Source organism: Leptodactylus fuscus, chromosome 8, assembly GCF_031893055.1.
Source record: "Leptodactylus fuscus isolate aLepFus1 chromosome 8, aLepFus1.hap2, whole genome shotgun sequence".
In the NCBI taxonomy this organism is placed as follows: domain Eukaryota; kingdom Metazoa; phylum Chordata; class Amphibia; order Anura; family Leptodactylidae; genus Leptodactylus; species Leptodactylus fuscus.
In genome coordinates, this window is record NC_134272.1 from 15,962,736 (window position 1) to 15,987,173 (window position 24,438).

At 45.3% G+C, this 24,438-nt stretch overlaps 1 protein-coding gene across 1 annotated transcript; it reads right to left on the bottom strand.

Annotated features, from left to right (window-relative positions):
- Nucleotides 1-301: 301 nt before the first annotated feature.
- Nucleotides 302-19,651, bottom strand: PGAP6 (post-GPI attachment to proteins 6). The gene is made up of 13 exons (XM_075285403.1): nt 19,391-19,651; nt 13,550-13,727; nt 13,258-13,465; nt 12,206-12,339; nt 10,971-11,233; nt 10,534-10,847; nt 6,681-6,774; nt 5,117-5,240; nt 3,653-3,789; nt 2,903-3,081; nt 2,394-2,540; nt 2,185-2,301; nt 302-1,298 (listed from the first exon to the last, which is right to left on the bottom strand). Exons 1-13 carry the CDS (start codon nt 19,464-19,466, stop codon nt 1,002-1,004), a joined length of 2,268 nt encoding a protein of 755 aa, XP_075141504.1. The 5' UTR covers nt 19,467-19,651; the 3' UTR covers nt 302-1,001.
- Nucleotides 19,652-24,438: the final 4,787 nt, after the last annotated feature.

Sequence of the window (24,438 nt, forward strand, 5' to 3'; positions counted from 1 at the left end):
AAAGCCGGGTTGCTGCAACTTAAAGCGGTGCACTGAACCGGCATCCAGCCGTGCGCTCCGCTCCGGATTAGGCCCAATAAATGGGCCTAGTCCGGAGGAGGAGGAAGTTTCCTGAGGCTGAATCACGAGGCGACTCGGCCTGAAGAATCAGCGCATCGCTTCTATTTTCCAGGAGCTCCCGGAACAAGCTCCTGAGCGGCTCCCATTGATTTCAATGGGCATAATAGGAGCGTGTGTCACCTGTAAGGAGGGCTCCAACATGCCCAAAGGGATGTGACCCAAATCTTTCATTCAACAAATCTTCAAATGCAAAACTAAAACTTTATTTTGAGCTGCGGATGGGCAAAAAGTCACTAAGAAACAAAAATAGTAACAGAAGAAGTTCTACCGCCCTATTATCTACCCCATACATTTAGAAATTATTGCTTTCCACCTCCGAGGCAGATTCCCATCACATAACATGCGATCCTATATTGATTGTTCACACATTCGTAAAGTCGTAGGTATACACAGTTAAGGCATGGAGTCATGCACTCAAAAACATTTTTTTTTTTTCATATAGGATCTAAAAGATTTTCGTTATATATTTTTGGTTCTAAAAATTGCATTTGCTGTTGTGCAATTGAAGTCATGAAAAATGTGATGCAATAAAACAAGATGGCGGGGGGGGGGGGGGGGGGGTCAGTCAGTTGAGAAATTCACAGGAGACGAGCACCAATCTCAGTAGAATTCTTCATTGATCTGGAAAAATCAGAACTTTTGCAGAGTCAATCCCTCATGGAGGTAAAGAATAATAATACACAAAAAGAAAAAAAAAAAAAAAAGCGGATTTTCAGTTTGCGGCCGGTCTTGGTACTGTCCGTATTAAATAAGATCAATAAAAAAATAAATTCCCTGCTTTTCTACTGCACAATGAGAGTGAATATAGTGCAAAAAGCACCAATTTAAAGTGACAGGATCCCAGTGTCCTTCCCCAGGATGGAATTAGGATTGTCCCAATGTCATGTGACCACGTATAATTCCTCCCGGTCCTCTTGGCATATTTTATATCCGCAGTCCAGCATCTGAGACCACTCCCAGGACTTTTTACTCTTCTCACGAGGTGGTAGAAGAAATGCTACACTGGCGGCCACCATCATGTGCCAGAGGCTGTGAGTGTAGAAGTAGTTGCTGTTGGTTTCCGCAAAGACATAAACCGAAATGGCCGTCAAAGCCAAGGCTATTCCAGGTAGGATGAAAAATACCCAGCGCTGCCAGCTTGGAGGGTAGCATCGACGTCGTCTCACTCCCCTTGTTGTCTAAAATAGAAATTTTGTATTTTAGGGAAAAAAAACAGAAGTCATTAATCGCCAATATTGATTTTTTAATTTTTCTTTAACATTTGCGAGCCAGGCCCAAACTGTAGATGTAATACACCCGCTATATTGTGAACTTGGATATCAAGGGCCCAGGAATGTAAGGAACATATGTGGCAAGTTAGGGTAAGTTCACACAGGGTTTTTTGGTCAGGATTTTGAGGCCGTATCCGCCTCAAAATCCTGACCAAAAAGACGGCTCCCATTGAAATCAATGGGAGCCGGTCAGCTCGAGACTCGTGACATCCGCCTGAAGACACTCCCTCCCGACTAGTCCCATTCATTTGGCTTAATCCGGATCAGAGTGCGCGACTGAATGCCAGTGAAGTGCATCGTCATCCAGTCGCAGCTACCCGTGTTTTGGTCCAGAATCTGAGGCGGCCTCTGCCTCAGGTTACAGACCAAATAACTCCGTGTGAACTTAGCCTTATGTTCTGCCTTCCCCCCAGATGCTTTACTATTAATACACCTGAAGAGGGCGCTCCAATTACCCAAGATGCTTTTGTTTTGTTTCATTTTGGGGGCGGAGAAAAAAAATATAATACCAATAATTACATTTTACCACCCTTGAGGGCCATCTTTGTTATAGTTTCTACGTATATTGACCCAAGGAAGGGAACCCAAGAGACAAGGAGCTACAAGCTACTAAGATGTGCGGTTGACCCAGCCAGTGGAATATCAAGTGGACACCCCCCCGATAGGCACTTTGGAGGCTGACTATTGAGTATTTTTGTACCTTTACCCTTCTACTAAGGTATAGGGTTATATTTTTTTGCCAGTTTCCTTCTGCCAAGATTAGACTGTGTGCGGATGAAAGAATAAATCTTACCCAAGTGATCACCAGGAGAATTAAAGCAAAAAGACAGGGGCCCAGCATGTTCCAGATCCCCCTGCGGTCAAGCTGCATAGACATTGCGATTACTAAGGTCCCCAGCATGAAGAGGACCTGACAAAGAAGAGAAAAAAATAAAATTATACAGAGACATTTTACAAAATTTAGTTTGTACGTGGATGGCATGGAGAAGGCTTGTCACTTACATATTTGACGACTTTTTTCAGCCGGGCCATACACAGTATGGTCACCCAGATGGCGACAACAGAGCCAAAGAAGTCACAGAACTGCAGGGTGTCGTAGTCCATGATGCACATGACGGTCACCCCAGGTTGGTCACAGGCATGATAGAACTGAAAAGAACAAAAAGGATGTTGTAACTCAGCTTAAACGAAACAAAAAACATAAAGTGGGGACTGGGTTGAAATTTTGGAGATAAAACAGGTGGCTCCATGTTTAGCCACAAGTCAAGAAGTGGTGGCACATGGGGTGAACAGGACAATGAACCTGTGATAACTGGATGTGCAAGGTTAGAAGACATCAAAAACCTCAGCAGTCCAGGGCATCAGATACCTGGAGAGCCCGATGTTACTGATCCTAAAGGAGCTCCGACCTTCAAAAGGGTTCTTGTGCAAAGCAGAAGGGCTCCGCTATTCAGAGGAAACCCAGAAGCTTGACCCATAACAACCCAATTACCCATCACCTATGCACCTACCGTTGAGAAGAACATAGTGTAGGTATAGACTGCCGCCTCCACAAAATACAAGTGGTAAACGGCAACTACTATGGTGGGCACAAACATCAGATTGCTGAGTGTCAGAAACAGTGTTGCCGCCAGTTGCCGTCCCACCGATAGTGCATTTCGGTCGTCTGTACAGCTCCAACCGCCCCAGCCTGGCGGAAAAAGGAAGAGTGATATCGACAACCTGGTTCACCGACACGGATGTTACAGCACACTATAGACCATACTTAGGACCCAAGGGTATTGAAGGAGTTAAGGGTAATAATCTCTGACCTTTGGTACCCCAGACAGCCTATAAAGCCATTAATAAATGACACAGAGGTCTTCTATGTACTGCAGGGGACTAGGTGTGTGCATGGCTTATATAGGTGCCGTGGCTGCAGGATACGGAGGACACAACGGCCAAACTATTCCTAATGTAATATCACAAATAAACCAGAGAGGAAGGGGTGTATCATGAAATAGTTTGCAGGCTACGTGAACTCTCTGCCCCGTCCTACTTTCTATGCAGGTGTGAAAGATGCTGAATAGAAGAAAAAAAAAATCCCGTTTAGCAATTTTTGTCTTTAGAAACAAAAGATCTATTGAAGGCAATATATACATGACCAGCAGAGGGCAACCTGCTCGCCAAATTACCGCAGAGACGACACAGCTGGACCAGTTTCCCCACGTTAGATTTTTGCAATTTTTTGTAACATAGGGAGCCAAAGTGACAATACTAACCTGCTTTGCAGCTGCAGGCGGCGTACAGGTATCCATTCCTACGGAGCAGTCTGCACTCCCCGTATGGTCCACAGTCATCCAAGCAGGGGCTGAGGTAGGCCGTAACTAATACCCTGGAGACTTGCTGTTGGCATGCACTGTAGAGGAAAAAAATTATAATATAATACTGGGATTTCTAAAACATCCCGAGTACCCCCACGTCATAAACTTCCACCCCTTAGCAGATTATATGCTCTCCCCTATTCATCTTTTCTGGATCTTCTGCCTTGCATAGACATCGGACACAGCGCTGTGTGGTTGTGAAATCTCATGCATGCGCAACCAGCATAATTGGGTTCATAATTTGCATAATACGAAAAACGGATTTTTAGCAGAAAAGTTGGGTAGATGAAAAGAACGGAAGGTAGGCTATTCCAATGTGCCAAAGGGTTCAAAAGGTGTTTTTCTAATGATAGACTCCCTTTAAGCTCATATAAAGACAGCTAGTGTCAATAGGGAGAAGCCTGCTTAGTGAGCTCAGAGCTGGCAGAACATCCAGAGCTTCACAGCCCTTCAGGGAACCCAATTATAAGTCCTTTAGAAAGTACAGAAAAACAAACAGCAGTGTAATACTAAAATAATGCACCAACACGTCCTCATATAGACACACTGATAAACCAATATTTACTGATGAGGAGCTACACAAAAAGCAAAGAGCAGAGTGTGAGAGCTGCAGAAGGAATACATTCAAGTGAAAGACACAAAAGAAACAAAATACAAGGCACACAACACACCTGCCAATGTACAGGAATATGTCTACTATAATACTGCTCCTATGTACAAGAATATAACTACTATAATACTGCTCCTATGTACAAGAATATAACTACTATAATACTACCCCTATGTACAAGAATATAACTACTATAATACTGCTCCTATGTACAAGAATATAACTACTATAATACTGCTCCTATGTACAAGAATATAACTACTATAATACTGCTCCTATGTACAAGAATATAACTACTATAATACTGCTCCTATGTACAAGAATATAACTACTATAATACTGCTCCTATGTACAAGAATATAACTACTATAATACTGCTCCTATGTACAAGAATATAACTACTATAATACTGCTCCTATGTACAAGAATATAACTACTATAATACTACTCCTATGTACAAGAATATAACTACTATAATACTGCTCCTATGTACAAGAATATAACTACTATAATACTGCTCCTATGTACAAGAATATAACTACTATAATACTGCTCCTATGTACAAGAATATAACTACTTTAATACTGCCCTTATGTACAAGAATATAACTACTATAATACTGCTCCTATGTACAAGAATATAACTACTATAATACTGCTCCTATGTACAAGAATATAACTACTATAATACTACTCCTATATACAAGAATACAACTACTGTAACACTGCCCCCTATAGGAAATCATTGCTTACCTGTCATTCCCTGGGCATAGCACTTGCATAGAGAGATACCACCTATCGGTCACAGGGTAGGGGATGTTCTGAGTGCTGCTTCTCGCTCCACCAGACAAATTGAAGGAATATCCATGTGAAAAGGCTACAAATTAAAAATTGAAGAGTTATAATTTATTCTGATATACTGCTGCATTCCTGGTACGTCTTAGGTGTATATGGTGTATGGCGACAGGGCAGCTACAAGGGTGATCAATCCAATCTCAAAATATGGCAGCGAAAGCGTCATTTGAAAGTTCTGTACATCCGCATAGTTTGCCATCCCATGAATGTGAAATCCCTGTTCGGAGAATGAAATATAAAAAAAAAAACAAAAAAAACTTGCAAGTTTTCAGTAGGTGATACCTTTTTTAATGGCTAACTCATAATGATGACAGAATATGACGTTTCGAAGCTTCCTGGCTTCTTCTTCAGATATATCTAAAAACACTTTCTGCAGGCTGCATATTTATCTATAACTGGATACAGGGATAGGATTACAGGAGGAGGGGGGGGAAGAGGCTTATTACTATATATATATATATATATATATATATATATATATATATATATATATATATATATATACATACACATACACAAATAATCAGTTCCCAGGTTCTTTATCTTTATGGCTGCCTTAGCTCAGTGATTTGTATAGAATGACATGACCCTATTTAAGACTCTGGACAATGGAATGAATACATCACTTGGGTTCATGTCATTCTATACAAATCACTGAACTAAGACAGCCATAAAGATAAAGACTCTGGGAACTGGGGATTGATTATTTGTTTTTATATGTATATAGTAATAAGCCTATCCCCCCCCCCCTCCTGAAATCCTATCCCTGTGTCCAGTTATACATAAATATGCAGCCTGCAGAAAGTGTGTTTAGATATATCTGAAGACGAAGCCAGAGGAAGCATCAAAACGTCATATTCTGTCATCATTATGAGTTAGCCATTAAAAAAGGTATCACCTACTGAAGACTCGCAATTTTTTTTTTTTTTTTTTATATATTTCATACCCACTGGCTAACTGTACAAAAACAAACATTTTCCTTGTTTGGAGAATGTCATTGAGCGAGATTTACCTGTACTAACTAGACAGGACACGATTCAACTGAAATGAACCCCGAGCTGTGAGACGTATGAGGAACTGGAAAGGTTTTCAACTTCCCCCTATAACCCCCTAACAGTGATCATTATCTATTCACATCACCAATATCGGAATGGTCCGTTGTCACGGGTTGTCAGAGTATAGATCATGCTCCGTTTTTCCATAGATCTACATAAACTGCAATGTATGAGGCCTCTGTGATAATGGGCACTCCCCAGGTACAAAATGGCTATGAAAATAAGACATTTCTTCATAGACATTTTTCACCAAGAGCTTAGAACATAAAGTAGTTGCATTCACTGACAGCAAGCACAGACCTTGACAATGGTGAATCAAAGTAATCTACATAAACATGCATTGCTCCTTTAAGACTTGCTAATTTCAGCACTGCCTTCAACACCAGGAGTAATTGAGGTTACATCACCTGTAGTGCAATGCTGTGTACCGTCCAGGGCGAGAACGGGCGCGGCCGGGCTGAGGCACGCCACTACTGAGCTGTTCACACCGCCTGCACCTGTCTGATAGAGAAGAATGGACACGATGATGGGAGAGATTGTTCTGTAACATTATATCGCTTCTAACTAGTCAAGATGGGCCCCATAGCAAGATACTGACTGGGGGCCACCTCATCCCCCCCCCAGGTATAATGCCCCCTTTACTGATCCCTTAACACAGTGTACTGTCGCCATTACAGACCCACACAATACAGTGCGCTCCTCACCTAATACAAGGATGTCCAGGATGAAAGTAATCTAGGCAAGGACCTCCAGGGTAGTATTCTCAGAAATACTGCCTGTTCCACGAGCCACACAGGAAAGGCAGCGGGAGATTAGGGAGGTAAACAAGTGGCTCAAGAGTTGGTATAGGAAGGAGGGGTTTGGGTACCTGGAGAACTGGGCCAACTTTGCTGTGGGCTACAGGTTCTATGCTAGGGATGGGCTGCATCTCAATGGGGAGGGGGCAGCTGTACTGGGGGAGAAGATGGCTAGACGGTTGGAGGAGTGTTTAAACTAGGTACTGGGGGGGAAGGTAACAGATGTAGAGGGCAAGATAGTGTAGAAATGGAAAGAGGGCTAGATACTGTAACTGGGGGTGGAGCGGGGGATGGGGTTAGAGCAGTCAGTAAGCAGTGGAAGAGTAGGGAAGATAAATCTATGAAATGTATGTATACGAATGCCCGAAGTCGTACTAACAAGATGGAGGAACTAGAAGTGATGATGTTGGAAGACAATTATGACATGGTGGGGGTAAGTGAGACATGGCTGGACTCTAGCTATGACTGGGCTATAAATATACAAGGGTACAGTATGTTTAGAAAGGAGCGTACAAATAAGAAAGGGGGAGGGGTTTGCTTATACGTAAAAACCGGCCTTAAGCCAGTCCTGCGTGAGGACATCTGGGAGGAAAATGATTATGTGGAGTCCTTATGGGTGGAGATTACGGGAGGAACAAAAAAATAAAATACTGATAGGGGTTTGTTATAAATCTCCAAATATAACGGAAGAAGCTGAAAATGTACTAATAAAACAAATAGATGAGGCCGCAAAGCATAATAAAGTCATTATTATGGGGGATTTCAACTACCCTGATATCAACTGGGAGGCAGAAACCTGCAGATCCAACAAAGGGAACAGGTTCTTGTCAGTAATAAAAGACAATTACCTATCGCAACTAGTGCATGACCTAACAAGAGGCCAGGCACTTTTAGACCTAATTTTAACAAATGAACCTGACACATTATCAAAAGTGGAGGTTGGGGGACATCTGGGTAATAGTGACCATAACATAAGTTTTCTTGTACACATTAAGAAGACGTTCATTAGAGGGGGCACAAAAACACTAAACTTCAGGAAGGCCAATTTTAACCAGCTGAGCTTAGCAGCATAAACTGGGACAATGTCCTCAACGTGACGGGAACACAAACTAAATGGGACATCTTCAAAAATATACTAAATAAGAGCACTAGAAAACACATACCCTATGGGAATAAGCGGGCCAGAAATCATAGAAAACCAATATGGCTAACTAAAACAGTACAGAATGCAATGAGGGATAAAAAGGAAGCATTTAAAGTACTAAAACAAGAAAGTAGCGACACAGCATTAAAAAACTATAAGGAGAAAAATAAATTGTGCAAAAAACAAATAAAGGAGGCGAAGATTGAGGCTGAGAGAAAAATTGCCAAGGAAAGTAAAAGTAATCCAAAATTATTCTTCAATTACATAAATAATAAGAGAATAAAAACTGACAATGTGGGCTCTCTCAAAAATAATCTGGGTGTAATGGTGGAGGAGGATGAGGAAAAAGCACAAGTATTAAATGCCTTCTTCTCTACAGTGTTTACACAAGAAAATCCATTGGCCAACAACATGATTAGGGGTAATGTAAACTCTCAATTAAATGTCACCTGCTTAACCCAGAAAGAAGTGCAGCGCCGCCTGCAAAACACTAAAATAGAGAAATCGCCCGGTCCAGATGGTATACACCCCCGAGTTCTGAGGGAATTAAGCATGGTCATAGATAGACCCTTGTATCTAATATTTAAGGATTCAGTAATGACTGTGTCTGTTCCACAGGATTGGCGAATAGCAAATGTGGTGCCAATTTTCAAAAAGGGGTGTAAAAGGGAACCTGGAAACTATAGGCCAGTAAGTTTAACTTCTGTGGTGGGAAAGATATTTGAGGGCTTTCTAAGAGATGCTATCCTGGGGTATCTCAATGTAAATAATCTTATAACACCCAATCAGCATGGGTTTATGAGGAATCGGTCCTGTCAGACTAATCTGATCAGCTTCTATGAGGAGGTAAGTTCAAGACTGGACATGGGTAATGCAGTAGACGTGGTGTATCTGGACATGGGTAATGGAGTAGACGTGGTGTACCTGGACTTTTCAAAGGCTTTTGATACTGTTCCACATAAACGGTTGGTATGCAAAATGAGAATGTTGGGACTGGGGGAAAACATATGCATTTGGGTTAGCAACTGGCTCACTGATAGGAAACAGAGGGTACTTGTTAATGGTAAATATTCAGACTGGGCCACAGTCACCAGAGGGGTGCCACAAGGGTCAGTATTAGGTCCTCTCTTGTTTAATATCTTTATTAATGACCTGGTAGAGGGTTTACAAAGCAGGGTGTCTATATTTGCAGATGATACTGAACTTTGTAGGGTAATCAATAATGAGGAGGATAGTAGATTACAGGGGGATCTAAGGAAACTGGAAGCATGGGCGGAGACTTGGAAAATGAAGTTTAATGTTGACAAATGTAAAGTAATGCACTTTGGGCGACGTAATAAAATGTATGACTATGTACTAAAAAGTAAATTACTGGGTAAGACTGCCAATGAAAAAGACTTAGGGATTTTGGTGGACAGAAAGCTTACCTTTAATGACCAGTGCCAGGCGGCTGCTGCCAAGGCAAATAAAGTTATGGGATGCATCAAAAGAGGTCTAGATTCTCATGACAAGGACATAGTTATGCCTCTATACAAATCACTGGTACGGCCACACTTAGAATATTGTGCGTAATTTTGGGCCCCGATATACAAGAAAGACATAAGTGAACTTGAAAAAGTGCAAAGACGGGCAACCAAAATGATTAGGGGAATGGGTGGACTGGAGGACAACGATAGATTAACAAACTTGGGGTTATTCAGTTTAGAGAAAAGATGTCTACGGGGAGATCTAATAACAATGTACAAATACATGAAGGGACAATACAAAGAACTTTCTAAGGATATTTTTACTCCTAGGCCAGTGACTGTGACAAGACGACATCCACTATGTCTGGAGGAGAGAAGGTTTCACCAGAAACATAGAAGGGGATTCTTCACAGTAAGAACAACGAGGCTCTGGAACTCTCTGCCCCGGGAAGTGGTGATGGCGGATTCACCGAACAAGTTCAAAGTGGGCCTCGATGCCTTTCTTGAAGAGAAAAATATAATGGGTTATGGTCTCTAGATTTTAAGGACACGTTGATCCAGGGTTTTATACTGACTGCCAGATTTGGAGTCGGGAAGGAATTTTTTTCCCCTGAAATAGGGCAATTGGCATGAGCCTCATGGGGTTTTTTGCCTTCCCCTGGATCAACACTGTAGGGGATTGTAGGGTTATAGGTTGGACTTGATGGACTCATGTCTTTATCCAACCTCATCTACTATGTAACTATGTAAAATAGGTTTGAAACTGTAGAAATTTGGAGTTAATCTGATTGTCCGGGACAGAGCATCCTAAAAGTAAAAGGAAAACTCCAAAAATCCCTTTAAGAATCCTCACCTTATTGAGCTGTAGATTCACCACCAGCACGCCACCACTGTCCATTTCTGAGTTCAGGTCAAGCAGGACCACACTGGGCAGTTGGGCAGACACGGGCACCGATGGAGTAGTCACCGGATGAAACCTCACCGATACCACGTCCAGGTCCTCTCGGATAACGGGGTATTTGCGCAGACAAGAAGTGGGGCCCTCGTTCAGCAAGGCAGGGGCACTGGTTGGCGTCTGGCCATCTTTCGCTGAGGTGGAGTTATTTGGCGAGAACATGTTGAGGAAAGCCAGGAACAGTTTGGGTCCTACACTGCCCGGTCTACAGACTGCAGAATAAATGGTTAAAGTTGTCAGATTGCAGGAAAAGCTGGGTGAGAGGTCATAACAAGGCATCTTGCCTTATCTCAATGAGAAGAATGTCATGTATATACCCGATCCCCTGGCGATACCTGAGACGTTGTACACCAGCTGGAAGGACACGCTGCTATTCAGCCACTGCGGCTTCTCCACAATCACGTTCAGCCACTTCTCCCAGGGCGGAGACTGCAGGACTGTGCCACAGTCAGATTCATCGCTGCAGTTGATCTGGTGGGCAGAGGAGTCCGCATGGGCCACCGACCCGACTGTGACCTTCAGTGGGCATCCCGTGGCATTAGAGGTGCAATGAAGAAGTTGTATCTGCAGCTCCCGGGTGTATTCAGGGACAAAAAGTCTAAAAACAAGCAAATATATACCATAGATCACAATGCATCCATCATGGCAGCGCACACCAAACAAGGCCAGTCAGTAGGTCTTTTTTCTGTCTATTATAGATGTGGTTTACTGACCTAATATGTGATAATACCTTCTACAAGTAGGATCTAGCTGGGCTTAGATACACCGCAGGGAATTTATTAAGAGATATTCCCTATACCAGGGATAGTAAAGTCTACGACGGGCATGAGATTCGCCAAATCCGACACTGCAACTTTTACACTAATGATTGGGTTAATATATCTCACCCCATTGGCTGTGCAGACAGTTTTAGTTTAGATACATCGGCTTATGATACTGTAACATGTGATAGGTTTAGATACCTAAAGGCTCATCACACACAGCTTAGATACACGCGCAGTTGTTGTATCAGCATAAGATTAAACTCACAGCTCGCACATAGATAGATACAGTAACTCAGACAGTATCACGCAGGATGTTTAGATACTAAGGATTTACACGACAGGCTTAGATACACTGGCTCAGCAGACGGATAGAAGCTATTGGCTATCGTACTATCTGACCCTGATCTGCGCTGCTTTGAAAAGTGGTAAATGGGGCATAAAAGGGACCAACAATGGGCAGAGCGGTGCTCAAAACAGTTACTATAACCAGTGCCAGAAATCTGACTTGGTTCCGCCAGCCGCTGATTTCTATAGATTTCAGCTCTGGCGCCCGGGACTTCCCGAGACGTGGCAGAATTATTAGGAGCCCTGAAACACTTAACACGGCGGCATCTCCAGCCAGCGAAGGAATTGATGAAGACGGGCGCAGAAAGCAACACTCTTAATAAATCCCCAATATCTATTATGGTGACATGATCCCCTGCGGTCGCATCCTCCTCTTCTGCCTCCCCTGTGATCTGAGCAAGCAGTTGTCGCCCCAGTTCAGCCATCGCCCCATCCATCACCCGCCGCCTGCAGGTAATTACTTGTAGCGAGCCGGATTCTTTATCGACTCCAGAACCTGCTGCATGGGCACATTCGCCTGCAGAATTGGCACGTCCACCTCTCGAAGAACAAAAAGCTCTGGCTGGAAAATGTATGTACAGGAAGTGGTGAGACCCTGGAAAAAAAGGGAGAAATATTAGTATAAGGGGAGCATATATACCCCAACAGTATTAAGTAGGCCCCCCTCCCCCCCCAGGCTTATTGATTTCGGTTCCCCTTACCCTTAGCAGTATCATACAGTAAATAGAGATCTAAAGCACTGTTGACATTCTGGAATCATGAATAAAATGCCAGAACAACAGTAAAAACTGACACACACACAATGCCAACATTAAAAAAACAAACAAAAAACAAACAAACATGTGACTCATATATAGTATCAGGTGGCCGATTCCTAGGTTAGGCGAGAACGTCATGATCTGTCTGGCCTGAATCATTCAGAACCCCACAAAAGGTGTTCGGTTCCTCAAGCCCAATAAAGCAGAAGTTCGAGCATGCGCCCTGTGACCCCATTCATTTCTATGGGAGCTCTTGAGATAGCCCAGCATGCAGCTCCCATAGAAAGTGAAAGGACCACAGGGTGCAAGCTAGAGGATCGCGATTGGTTGTTCTGGGGATCAGTGTGGGTCTAAGTGTTCGGACCCCCATATATCATGAGGTTATCCCCTGCCCTATCAATAGGGGGTAAGTTCGATAGTTGGTATAATGCAGGCAGTGAACCCGGGTTATTATATACCTGGACATACTCCATACTTCTTACAGGTGCAGGACTGTTACAATTGTGTCCATGACAATGTGAACTAAAAAGCAGGACAAGTCTTTTGCCTGTCCTGATGGTTTGCTACAATGTATCAGTGCCGATAAGGTGTATTAGCCGGACTCACAAAGGATCACCAACACTGGATACAACTGCGCCAAATCTTCAGTAGTAAGAATTATTAGGCCAGGATGGGTTTTGAGCTAAGGAGGTTTCCATTCATTGACAGCAAGCAAAGATCTAGAAGCGTTAAGCAAAAGAAACCAACGAACTCACCTGAATCTCTATTTTTTCGGTATCTTTTGGCAGGTGCGCGGCCACAAACCAGTCCCCGGGTGTGGGATTGCTAATGTTCAGGTATAAGTTACTCTGCACAGAATTTCTAAAATTCATCGTCTCATTGAATGACAGCGGGACGCTTGTGTTTGGGGCAAAGCCATACCCCAAGGGGTTAATCACCGGCGGGGCACCGTAACGGAAGTGTCTGGAAAACACAACGCAAGAATCAAGATCACTTGGGACCCATCTACCAAGCATATCGAGACCCAGTAGGACAAGGTAGACCTACACTGTGATCTCCACGTCGCCACAGCCATCTCCTCTGCTTCGAGAAGCTTGAAGGAACCACCTGAGCAGTACGGCGTCAGCGGGCACCTGGAACTGGAAGAGCCGCACATTCCCATACCAGCTGAAGAAAGACAACCGCTGGGGAGCCTGGGAGAACATCTCCGATACATAGGAGAGATCTGCAAGACAAGACAAACATAACTTATACCGTAATAACCCCATAATAGTGCCCCCTAGTGGTTACACTACCATGAACTGTGCCGCCTAGGTGTGGTTACATTATATAGGTCAGTGTGTGGATCCAGTTTACCAACAGGCTAGAAACAAGTTGGCCATGATGACTGGTCCATAGATTGCCTGCCTGTATTACAGTCTGGGAAAGCTGTGTGCCGGCCCCGGTGGGAGTTGTAGTGACGGCCACATATAGATGCGGAAACAGTCTGTAATTACAGGAGAATCGCCCGATTCATCATTTATAAGAAACACAAGTTATTATGTGACTAATACAAAGAGCCGAAGCTGCAGGACGGGTTAGTCCGGGCTCGGAAGCCATGAAAGGCCTTATTTGTTCGTGGGAACCCGATAAGACATGATCTGGATTTGATTTCAGGGGGACGTCTGTCATTGTTCTGGGGGAAATCATATAGGACGGGTCCTTGACAACACCTGCAGTGTTACAGACAGGCCCTGGTCCCTGAGGGGGCCCCAACTGATACTATATACACGTATTCTAAGGGGTGGAAGGTATATAGAGGCCCCTGGTTATCCAACATGGCTGTCAATGGGGGACATTTATGAGGACTGGTTTTAAAAACAACTCCAGTTAAACTACAACTCCCAGCATGCTCCATTGACTTCCATGGGTGTTCCAAGAACAGCAGAGCAAGTATGGATGATGGGAGTTGTAGTTTTACAACAGCTGGAGCGCTGCAGGTTGCCTATCCCTGGTATAGAAGATCAGACAGAATATGGCCGACCGTGCCATTGCCGACAGCCAAGGATTGGGAACAGAACTTGACATCACGTTGTCTTAGCTTGCATTATGAGTCTTTAAGGATCCCTTTAATGGCCTAGACTTGGATATTCCTATATAATCTTTATATCTTGATCCGCGCCCTTATTACAGGGCAGAATGGAAAAACTGCAAACGTGCTCAGATCTCCTTTATCAGCCGTATACCTGCAGAGACTGTTTGCATAGTCAGGCTGGGAGGAAGCAATTAACCATGACTGTGCCAAGGCCGTTACGCTACACCCCGGGGAGTCACGCAGCGACATGTAGTAACAGGCAGGCGTCACACCTGCCTATCATTCCAGGCCACAAAGCATCAGAAAAATGGAGTACAGAACATGCCAAGCCTCAGGTCACATCTGCATAGGAGCCCCTGAGATATTTATAGAAGACGGCCGCCATTTTTAGGGAGCCAAACAAAGCAAGACATGAGACATTGGTCCGCAGGTTGGGAGTAATGTCGAATGCTCAAATCCTTCCGATCATGGAAGATGACTTTTATAACGCTTGTATTGTTGTTAAGCGTTGTATCCTTAGCAATCAGACTGTCAGACAGGACAAAGCCCGACTGCTACTACAGACACCAAAGAACGGTAACAGAACTTGATATCATGGCGTCACCTTTGAAAAATCTGATTAATAATGCAAGTGAACTCCAGCATATAAAGGACCAGTTGTTAGGCAGCGTATCCTTAGCAATCAGACTGTCAGAGAATATTGCTGGACTGTACCACCGCTGACAAGGAAGGGGTAACAGATCTTGCTTTAATAAGCAGATTTTATGAACCCCGCCTCCCCAAGACTCTGGTTGTTAGGCAGCATATCTTTAGCAACCGGACTGTCAGACAGGAGAAATCTGGACAACGCTATGGCCGAAAGGGCGATTTCCTATATTACAAGCATAGGGTCACAGACTTCAGCTCTAGGGCATGCGGCTTATCACACACTTCTGCGTTGACTTCCTTGGTTTCTCAGTAATTTGCACAGGTCACCTTCGATGACCCCGCTGCGCCTCATTGAGGTGTCACTGCTAAAACAATGACGGGCGGGGAGAGGTTTATTGGCAGATACTCATCTAATCACACATCAAAGAGAACAATCAGAAAGTTTCCAGAAGATTCCGGCTCATTTATACCAGAAAGACAATGGAGAATTCCACAAAGAGCGCAGAAGGCCATAGCAACAGAATTAAAGGGACAGGTCATAAAATCATTGTCTGACATGATGGCAGTTGAAGGGGTTAATTCACTGGATAAACCAGATATACTGGATGGACAATTCCTTTAAGAAAAACATGTAGCTGGGTGGCACCTTATGACAGTAACAGGATGTTCTTACTCGGTTTTATCACTAGTGAGACCAGAGGTCAAAAAACATTCTGAGTTAAAGGATAAATCAGGGTTAACCAGTTGCTGACCAAATATCTGAGGCAGCAATATTTTAAAAGGAGGACTCCGCTGAATATGGAAAGGCTCAGCAGTAACTACTGTTGACCCCAAAAGTCTTCACCTCTCATGGTATACCCACAGGGATCCAGTAAGCTGAGATAGGAGGAGCTGTTTACAGAGTCCTCACACCGAAGAGCTGCTTTAGCAGTCCTTGCATGGTCTATGACATGGAGGGTTAAGGTAGTCACCGGTGATGTTCTATAGCTGGATACCAATATAGTGGCTGTAGAGGGTCAAAGGGTCAATAATAGTTTTTTTTTCCCCCTCTCCACCTGTTGAGCCATCATTTGGTCTGTGACCACGTCCCTCCATGCATGACAGCTTTGAAAGTGTTACTCCCATTTCAGAAAACTTTTTACATGTCTCAAGTTTTTGACTTTTGGGAGTCTGAGAACAGAAACCCCACTGAAGGCTGAAAGGAAGCTACAGGAGTGGTCAGCCGAGTCCTGTGCTCTGTGTCTATCATCCGTGCTGTTCCATGCTCCTCAGGGGCGGGGTTAGCTCAAGAATGACTCAGTTTAAGGCCATAGCCCCACCTCCTCAAGACTAAATGGTGCACAGCAGCCCTTTTCAGCAGTCTATGCGCTCAGCCCGCTCCATTGATCAAAAACTTCTGACATGTCTGCAAAACAGGTCAAAAAGTTTATGAGACAATTGTGTGAGGATCCTGTAAGCGGCCTTAACAACCAATCAGATTCCAGCTCTGGTCTGTCAGGGGCCCCTTGGAGGATGAAAGCAGTCACCTGATAGGAGTAGTTGTCCTGACAGTCATATGATACTGATCGCTTACAGACTGCAATTATATCCAGTTCTGGGACAGCTGGATGAAAACCACTATGGCTGCCATTAAAGCAGCTTTCCCAGGCCCCTGCATGACAACCCTATCCTAGTATGCAGTGATACAAGAGTTGAAACTATCCTTGCGACATATCCTGCTTAAGGGAAACTCCTTGTGACGGAAATTCTTCTGATAATTTTTAAGGAAGTACAACCAATGCTTACAATGCAACCAAAGAACTTAAGGACAAGTGAGCCGGCACAGGCGGCAGCGAGTGCCAGGGGTAATGCCAACTTTTAGGAAGACAATTAACTTCTTACACTCCTAGAGATGCCAGGCTGGTATTAGGCGCAGTAGAAGACACAGAAAAGAAACATAAGGGGGATCTGGGACATAGAGAGACAAGTTCGAGCTATGACTGGCAGGGCTGGGCAATGCCAATGGATATCCTGTTAGTGAAGTGCACAGTAATCAACATACAAAGCAGAGTATAAACAGCGCCCAAGGACATGAGCACCGCGGCACCGGCATATCTGAGCAGTTATGTCACTGGAAATTGCTATTATGGGAAATGTTACAGGAGGTGAGGAACATGAACAGAAACTGCGCCCACGGGCATTACGGTGCCAGCTCTGCTGTGTCTTATCTTCATGGTAGAAGCAGTGATTGGTCACAAACTGACCCCTTCAAGAGGGGTCACGTACGTCATAGTGGGCTCAGCACTAGCGCCCCCGGTGAGTATTCTTATGGTGGCACAATCTGCCACACAATACCAGGGGCATACAATGCCCTGGGTGTTAATTATGTGCAAAAGGTCAGACACGTGTGCATAACGTCAGCAACATGTGCCAATGAGAGCTGCCACCGTAGTCACGCCTGGCTTCTAGAGTCCATATGTAAGAAATCTGTCACAACCCATATAGCTGCCCCTAAAGCACCCAGCTTTCCTACAGTCCGGTCCAGATACATTCTCATGCTCTTCTGGAGAAAAGGGGATGGCAGATGCCAGTAGTGCCCCCTATATCTAGACCAAGTGGTTCAGGGATTGGCATGTCAGGCAACTGAGTACCCAGAGAGAATCTGCCTGGTGGGGAGGGCAATGGTCATAGGGCTGTTAGGACCTTACACCAACTTTGCAGGCAGATGGTTCAGGCATGAGATTAGAAGATGTGGAAGTGCCAGTTTGGGGAGGGGGCTCTGACTACTTACAGGGCATCTGAGTTCTTATCCTAAGAGCAGCTGAAGTATGGCAGGGTCATAGGATGGCTCTAAGTTATAAGTCTACGTGGGCTATAGTACAACACTGAACTTACTAAACCTAGATACACAGTGTTATAACACAGGGGGTCATGGTGTTAAAAGACTAGGGGCCAGCCGATGTGTAGCAGGTCAAATCTGAGCGTATACCCCTTAAATCTGAGGATATACTACTCAAATCTGGGTATAGGGGTCATAGGAAAGCTGTAATCTTATAATAGGAAAAAGCTGAACTTTACTTAACTGTAAGGGGGGCTATAAAACCAGAGGTAGCTGGGGTTAAGGCTGGGGTGCGGGGTAATAAAACAGCTCTTATAACCCTAGAATCTGTCGGTACACAGATTTAAGGCTAGGATGGGGGTATTGGACTTATCTGGGTCATGGGGTTAACAGACCAGAGAGCAGCTGGAGAGAATCAGATCGTAGGAGAGTTGAGAATTTACTAGCACTAGATACTTGGGGTATATAGGGATATAAACCAGGGGACCGGGGTAATAGGACGACTCTGAGCTTACTAGCACTAGATACTTGGGGTATATAGGGTTATAAACCAGGGGACAGGGGGTAATAGGTCGGCTCTGAGCTTACTAGTCCTAGATACTTGGGGTATATAGGGTTATGAACCAGGGGGTAATAGGACAGCTCTGAGCTTACTAGCACTAGATACTTGGGGTATATAGGGTTATGAACAAGGGGACAGGGGGTAATAGGAAGACTCTGAGCTTACTAGCACTAGATACTTGGGGTATATAGGGTTATAAACCAGGGGACAGGGGGTAATAGGGCGGCTCTGAGCTTACTAGCACTAGATACTTGGGGTATATAGGGTTATAAACCAGGGGACAGGGGGTAATAGGACGGCTCTGAGCTTACTAGCACTAGATACTTGGGGTATATAGGGTTATGAACAAGGGGACAGGGGGTAATAGGAAGGCTCTGAGCTTACTAGCACTAGATACTTGGGGTATATAGGGTTATGAACAAGGGGACAGGGGGTAATAGGAAGGCTCTGAGCTTACTAGCACTAGATACTTGGGGTATATAGGGTTATGAACAAGGGGACAGGGGGTAATAGGAAGGCTCTGAGCTTACTAGCACTAGATACTTGGGGTATATAGGGTTATGAACCAGGGGACAGGGGGTAATAGGACAGCTCTGAGCTTACTAGCACTAGATACTGGAGGTACATGGGGTTATAGGGCAAAGAAGTATAGCAGGTTATAGGACAGCTGTAAACTTATTCCCCTAGGGGGGTATATGGGGTTAGAAGACTGGGGCAGATAATTGTATGGGGTTATAGGGCGACTCTTCTAATATGGGGTACACATGGGACACAGCTAGGACTTACCCTGAGTAGAGGTGTCCGCTGGGGGCCACATCACCCCCAGAGACACGAGCAGTAGCAGCAGGCTGGGGGTCTCCATGCTGGGTCAGGAGGCAGGGCAGCTCAGCACACACTTTCTTCCCTCTCCTTGTAACACTACAACCACCATCATCCTGAGGCAGAGTCCTCCCAGGCTACACGCATGCCCAGACATGCAGCTGAGGCCTCACACAGCTGACACTCCGGCACACTGTCCCCTGCTCTCCTCCTAATACACAGCGCCAGGCTAGAATGGCCTGGAGGGGCGGGGTCAGCAGGAGAAGGGGGCGTGGCGCGGCGCAGATACAATGTTGCAATGTTGTGTCAGGATCCTGCTCTGTAACCCCGCCCATAAACACTGTGTGCTCCGCCCCCTCCAGGAAGTGTCCTCCTCACAGCTGTAGCTGCTGCCTGCCCACCTGCCCTCAGTCCTGCCTGTGTAACCCTTTGTGCTCCAGTGTGATAACACTGCATGTAGGAAGCCTGAAGGGGGGCAAACAGGGGGCAGCAAGACCCCACAACACACACAAAATAATAGAACAAGAGCAGGAATTCTGCAGTGAGAACACTGAGCTATTAACATTCCCTTTAACATTGTACACAGGGGTGTGATGACTTTTGCAACCTTTTCTGGTATTGCTTCAACGCGTTTCTAAACAATGATGTCACTTTATATGTACCAAGGGGAAAGGCGAGACCTGTACTGACAATAAAACTAACGTGCCAAGTCTCACTGGAGTCATGTGGCCGCCATGTAGGGCACGTGTAATGGGGTGCGCCAAAATATGAGAAAACTGAATAACAGAACCTCTGATCACCTGCTGATCCCCATCCTTGTTTACCTTGCTGCAGCCATATTCATGTGGCTACTGGCCCCGGACCTTAGGCGAGGTTCACATCTGGCTGGAACCTCCATAGGACTTTTTGAGGCATAGCTGGGGGGTGTGGGGGCAACAGGGGCATGAGTCCCTGGTATTGAATGCCAGAGGGGCTGCCAAAAACCACTTTGCCTTGATTAGAGTACTTAAATATAGGGCTATGGCAGTAAACTTTACCATTGCACCAGGCACAAGACAGTCTAACTCTAGCTCTGGGCAATTGTGACATCACAATGGGGCACTGTAGTATCATAATGGGGCATTGTGACAAAACAATTGGAAACTGTAACGTCATAATAGAGTATAGTGACATCACAATTTGGCACTGTAGCATCCTAATGGGGCACTGTGACATCATAATGGGGCATTGTGACAAAACAATCGGAAACTGTGACATCATAATGGAGTATAGTGACATCATAATGGGGTAGAGATGAGCGAGTACTATTCAAAACTACAGTTTTGAATAGCACGCTCCCATAGGAATGAATGGACGCAGCCGTCACAAAGATTGGGCCGGCATCCTGCCACTTAACCCCCTGTGCGCCGGCCTCTCCCATTCATTCCTACGGGAGCGTGCTATTTGAAACGGTAGTTTCGAATAGTACTCACTCATCTCTACAATGGGGCAATGTGACATCATAATGGGGCACTGTGACATAATAATTGGAAACTGTGACATCATAATGGAGTATAGTGACATCACAATGGGGCACTGTGACATCATAATGGGGCATTGTCACATGACAACTGAAAACTGTGACATCACAATGGAGCACTGTAGCAACCTAATGGGGCACTGTGACGTCATAATGGGGCATTGTCAGCGCCGCACCTCCCATGAGGCGACCTGAAGCGACCACTTCAGGCGGCGCTATGCCAGGGCCCCAGGGAGGGCGGCATTTTTGCTTACCTAAGCCAGTCCAGGACAAGCTGTCCTGGACTGGCTTAGCACCGAGCAGTGGTTTGGGGAGGCCACTGGAGCAACGCTGCTCCAACAGCCTCCCCTCACGCTCAGGCAGAGAGCAGGTCCTCTCCGTGCCTGCTCTCTGCCTGCTCTCGGCGCTAAGCCCCGCCCCCTCGCTTCGCCACGCCCGCTCCGCCTCGGGCGGCAAAAGGGGTAGGTTCAGCCCTGGGCATTGTGACATAACAATTGGAAACTGTGACATCATAATGGAGTATAGTGACATCACATTGGGGCACTGTGACATCATAACCGGTCATTGTGACATTACAATGGAAAATTTGAAATCATAATGGGCATTGTGACATCACCATTGGAAATTGTGACAGCACGATGAAGCATTCTTAAACAATAAAGCGGGCGCTCCCTGGCGTATTAGGAATAACAATGTCATACAAGTAAGTACGTCCGCAGCCTCTCACCTGATGAGTTGTGCAATGCCAGGCGCAGCACTAGTACCTGGCCTGAGGGTGGATTGTACACAATGGGGCAATAGTCAGCACACGGAACCTGTTACAAATGTCATTTGCCGCTTGTAGCTGAAAAATGTGCCTTAAGGACAGTGTCGGTGCATTAGACATATACATGAACGCAAAGAATTTTAGCCAAAAGGCAAAGGTTTTACCAAAAGATTCATAGAAAAAAAATATCCCAGAGAGATGATCAGGGACTCGCACAACCCAGCCGTAATAGGGTCATTATGGCCGCTTATGAGGGACTCACACAATCCTATAGAGCAGCCGTAATAGGGTCAGTATGGCCGCTTATCAGGGACTCGCACAATCCTATAGAGCCAGACATAATAGGGTCAGTATGGCCGCTTCTCAGGGACTCACACAATCCTATAGAGCAGCCGTAATAGGGTCAGTATGGCCGCTTCTCAGGGACTCGCACAATCCTATAGAGCCAGACATAATAGGGTCAGTATGGCTGCTTCTCAGGGACTCACACAATCCTATAGAGCAGCCGTAATAGGGTCAGTATGGCCGCTTCTCAGGGACTCAGACAATCCTATAGAGCAGCCGTAATAGGGTCAGTATGGCCGCTTCTCAGGGACTCGCACAATCCTATAGAGCAGCCGTAATAGGGTCAGTATGGCCGCTTCTCAGGGACTCACACAATCCTATAGAGCCAGACATAATAGGGTCAGTATGGTCACTTCTCAGGGACTCGCACAATCCTATAGAGCAGCCGTAATAGGGTCATTATGGCCGCTTCTCAGGGACTCACACAATCCTATAGAGCAGCCGTAATAGGGTCAGTATGGCCGCTTCTCAGGGACTCGCACAATCCTATAGAGCAGCCGTAATAGGGTGAGTATGGCCGCTTCTCAGGGACTCGCACAATCCTATAGAGCAGCCATAATAGGGTCAGTATGGCCGCTTCTCAGGGACTCACACAATCCTATAGAGCAGCCGTAATAGGGTCAGTATGGCCGCTTCTCAGGGACTCACACAATCCTATAGAGCTAGATGTAATAGGGTCAGTATGGCCGCTTCTCAGGGACTCGCACAATCCTATAGAGCAGCCGTAATAGGGTCAGTATGGCCGCTTCTCAGGGACTCGCACAATCCTATAGAGCAGCCGTAATAGGGTCAGTATGGCCGCTTCTCAGGGACTCGCACAATCCTATAGAGCCAGCCGTAATAGGGTCAGTATGGCCGCTTCTCATGGACTCGCACAATCCTATAGAGCAGCCGTAATAGGGTCAGTATGGCCGCTTCTCATGGACTCGCACAATCCTATAGAGCCAGCCGTAATAGGGTCAGTATGGCCGCTTCTCATGGACTCGCACAATCCTATAGAGCCAGCCGTAATAGGGTCAGTATGGCCGCTTCTCATGGACTCGCACAATCCTATAGAGCCAGACATAACATGGTCAGTATGGCCGCTTCTCAGGGACTCGCATAATCCTATAGAGCAGCCGTAATAGGGTCAGTATGGCCGCTTCAATGTAACCCCTAATGGTCAAAATTAAAAAACAGAATTACCAAAGGCTCACAAATACCTGTACTATAGTTTTAGGAAGATCGATGCAATGGTTATTAGAGAGTTTATAAACTCTACCGTATTTTTCGGACTATAAGACGCACTGGACTATAAGTCGCACCCAGGTTTTAGAGGAGGAAAATAGGGAAAAAAAATTTGGAAGCAAAAAATGGTAAAATATTTAATATATGGGAGTTGTAGTTTTGCAACAGCTGCAAGGCCACATTGACAGGTGACCCTACAGCTGTACGGGGATGCATAGAGTGTTTTTTTTTTGCGGGGCCAGAAGTACTTTTTAGTTATACCATTTTGGGGACTATATATTTCTTAGATCACCTTTTATTGAAAAAAAAAACAAAACGGTGGTTTATGATATATGATTTTCTACTTTTATATATATATATATTCTAGGGACAGGAGGTGATTTAGAACTTTTATTTATTTCATATTTTTATTATATATTTTTTAAGTTTTTTTTTTTATTTTTTTACTATTTTATTCCCCCCCGGGGGCTTGAGCCTGCGGTCACTTGATTGCAAGTCCCATAGACGGCAATACAACTGTATTGCCGTCTATGGGACATTCTGTCTATTAGTATTACGGCTGGTCACAGACCCAGCCGCAATACTAATATAGCAGTGACAGGCCTGGGAGCCTCATTAGGCACCCGGCTGTCACCCGAACAGATCGGCTCCTTCGATATCGCCGCGCAGGAGCCGGCCTGCAACTTCACAGGTACGGGGCAGGTGGGGACCGGCCCCGGGGGAGAAGGGGCCGCTGATACTGACCCGGCATCCGCTGTACTAGAGAGGCAGATGCCGGCGAGGGATAGACGCCGGGGCCTGAGACATCGCTGCCCTGCCCTGCATGAAGCCAGCGGCGGGGGGACGGAGGAGCGGAATAGCATCGCCGCTGCCGCTGCTGGCTTCATGCAGGGCAGAGGAGCGCAGCGATGTCTCAGGCCCCGGCGTCTATCCCTTGCCGACATCCGCCTCTCTATTACGGCGGGTGCCAGGCGCCACATTCAGACTATAAGACGCACCCTTCTTTTCCCCCCAAATTTTGGGGAAAAAAAGTGCGTCTTATAGTCCGAAAAATACGGTATATATATTTGCATGAAGGTGGGTGGGTTTCATTTCCCACTTACTTCCTATTTCGTGCCATTCTAATACCCTGCCTTTTACTACCTTTCAAGGGTCCTA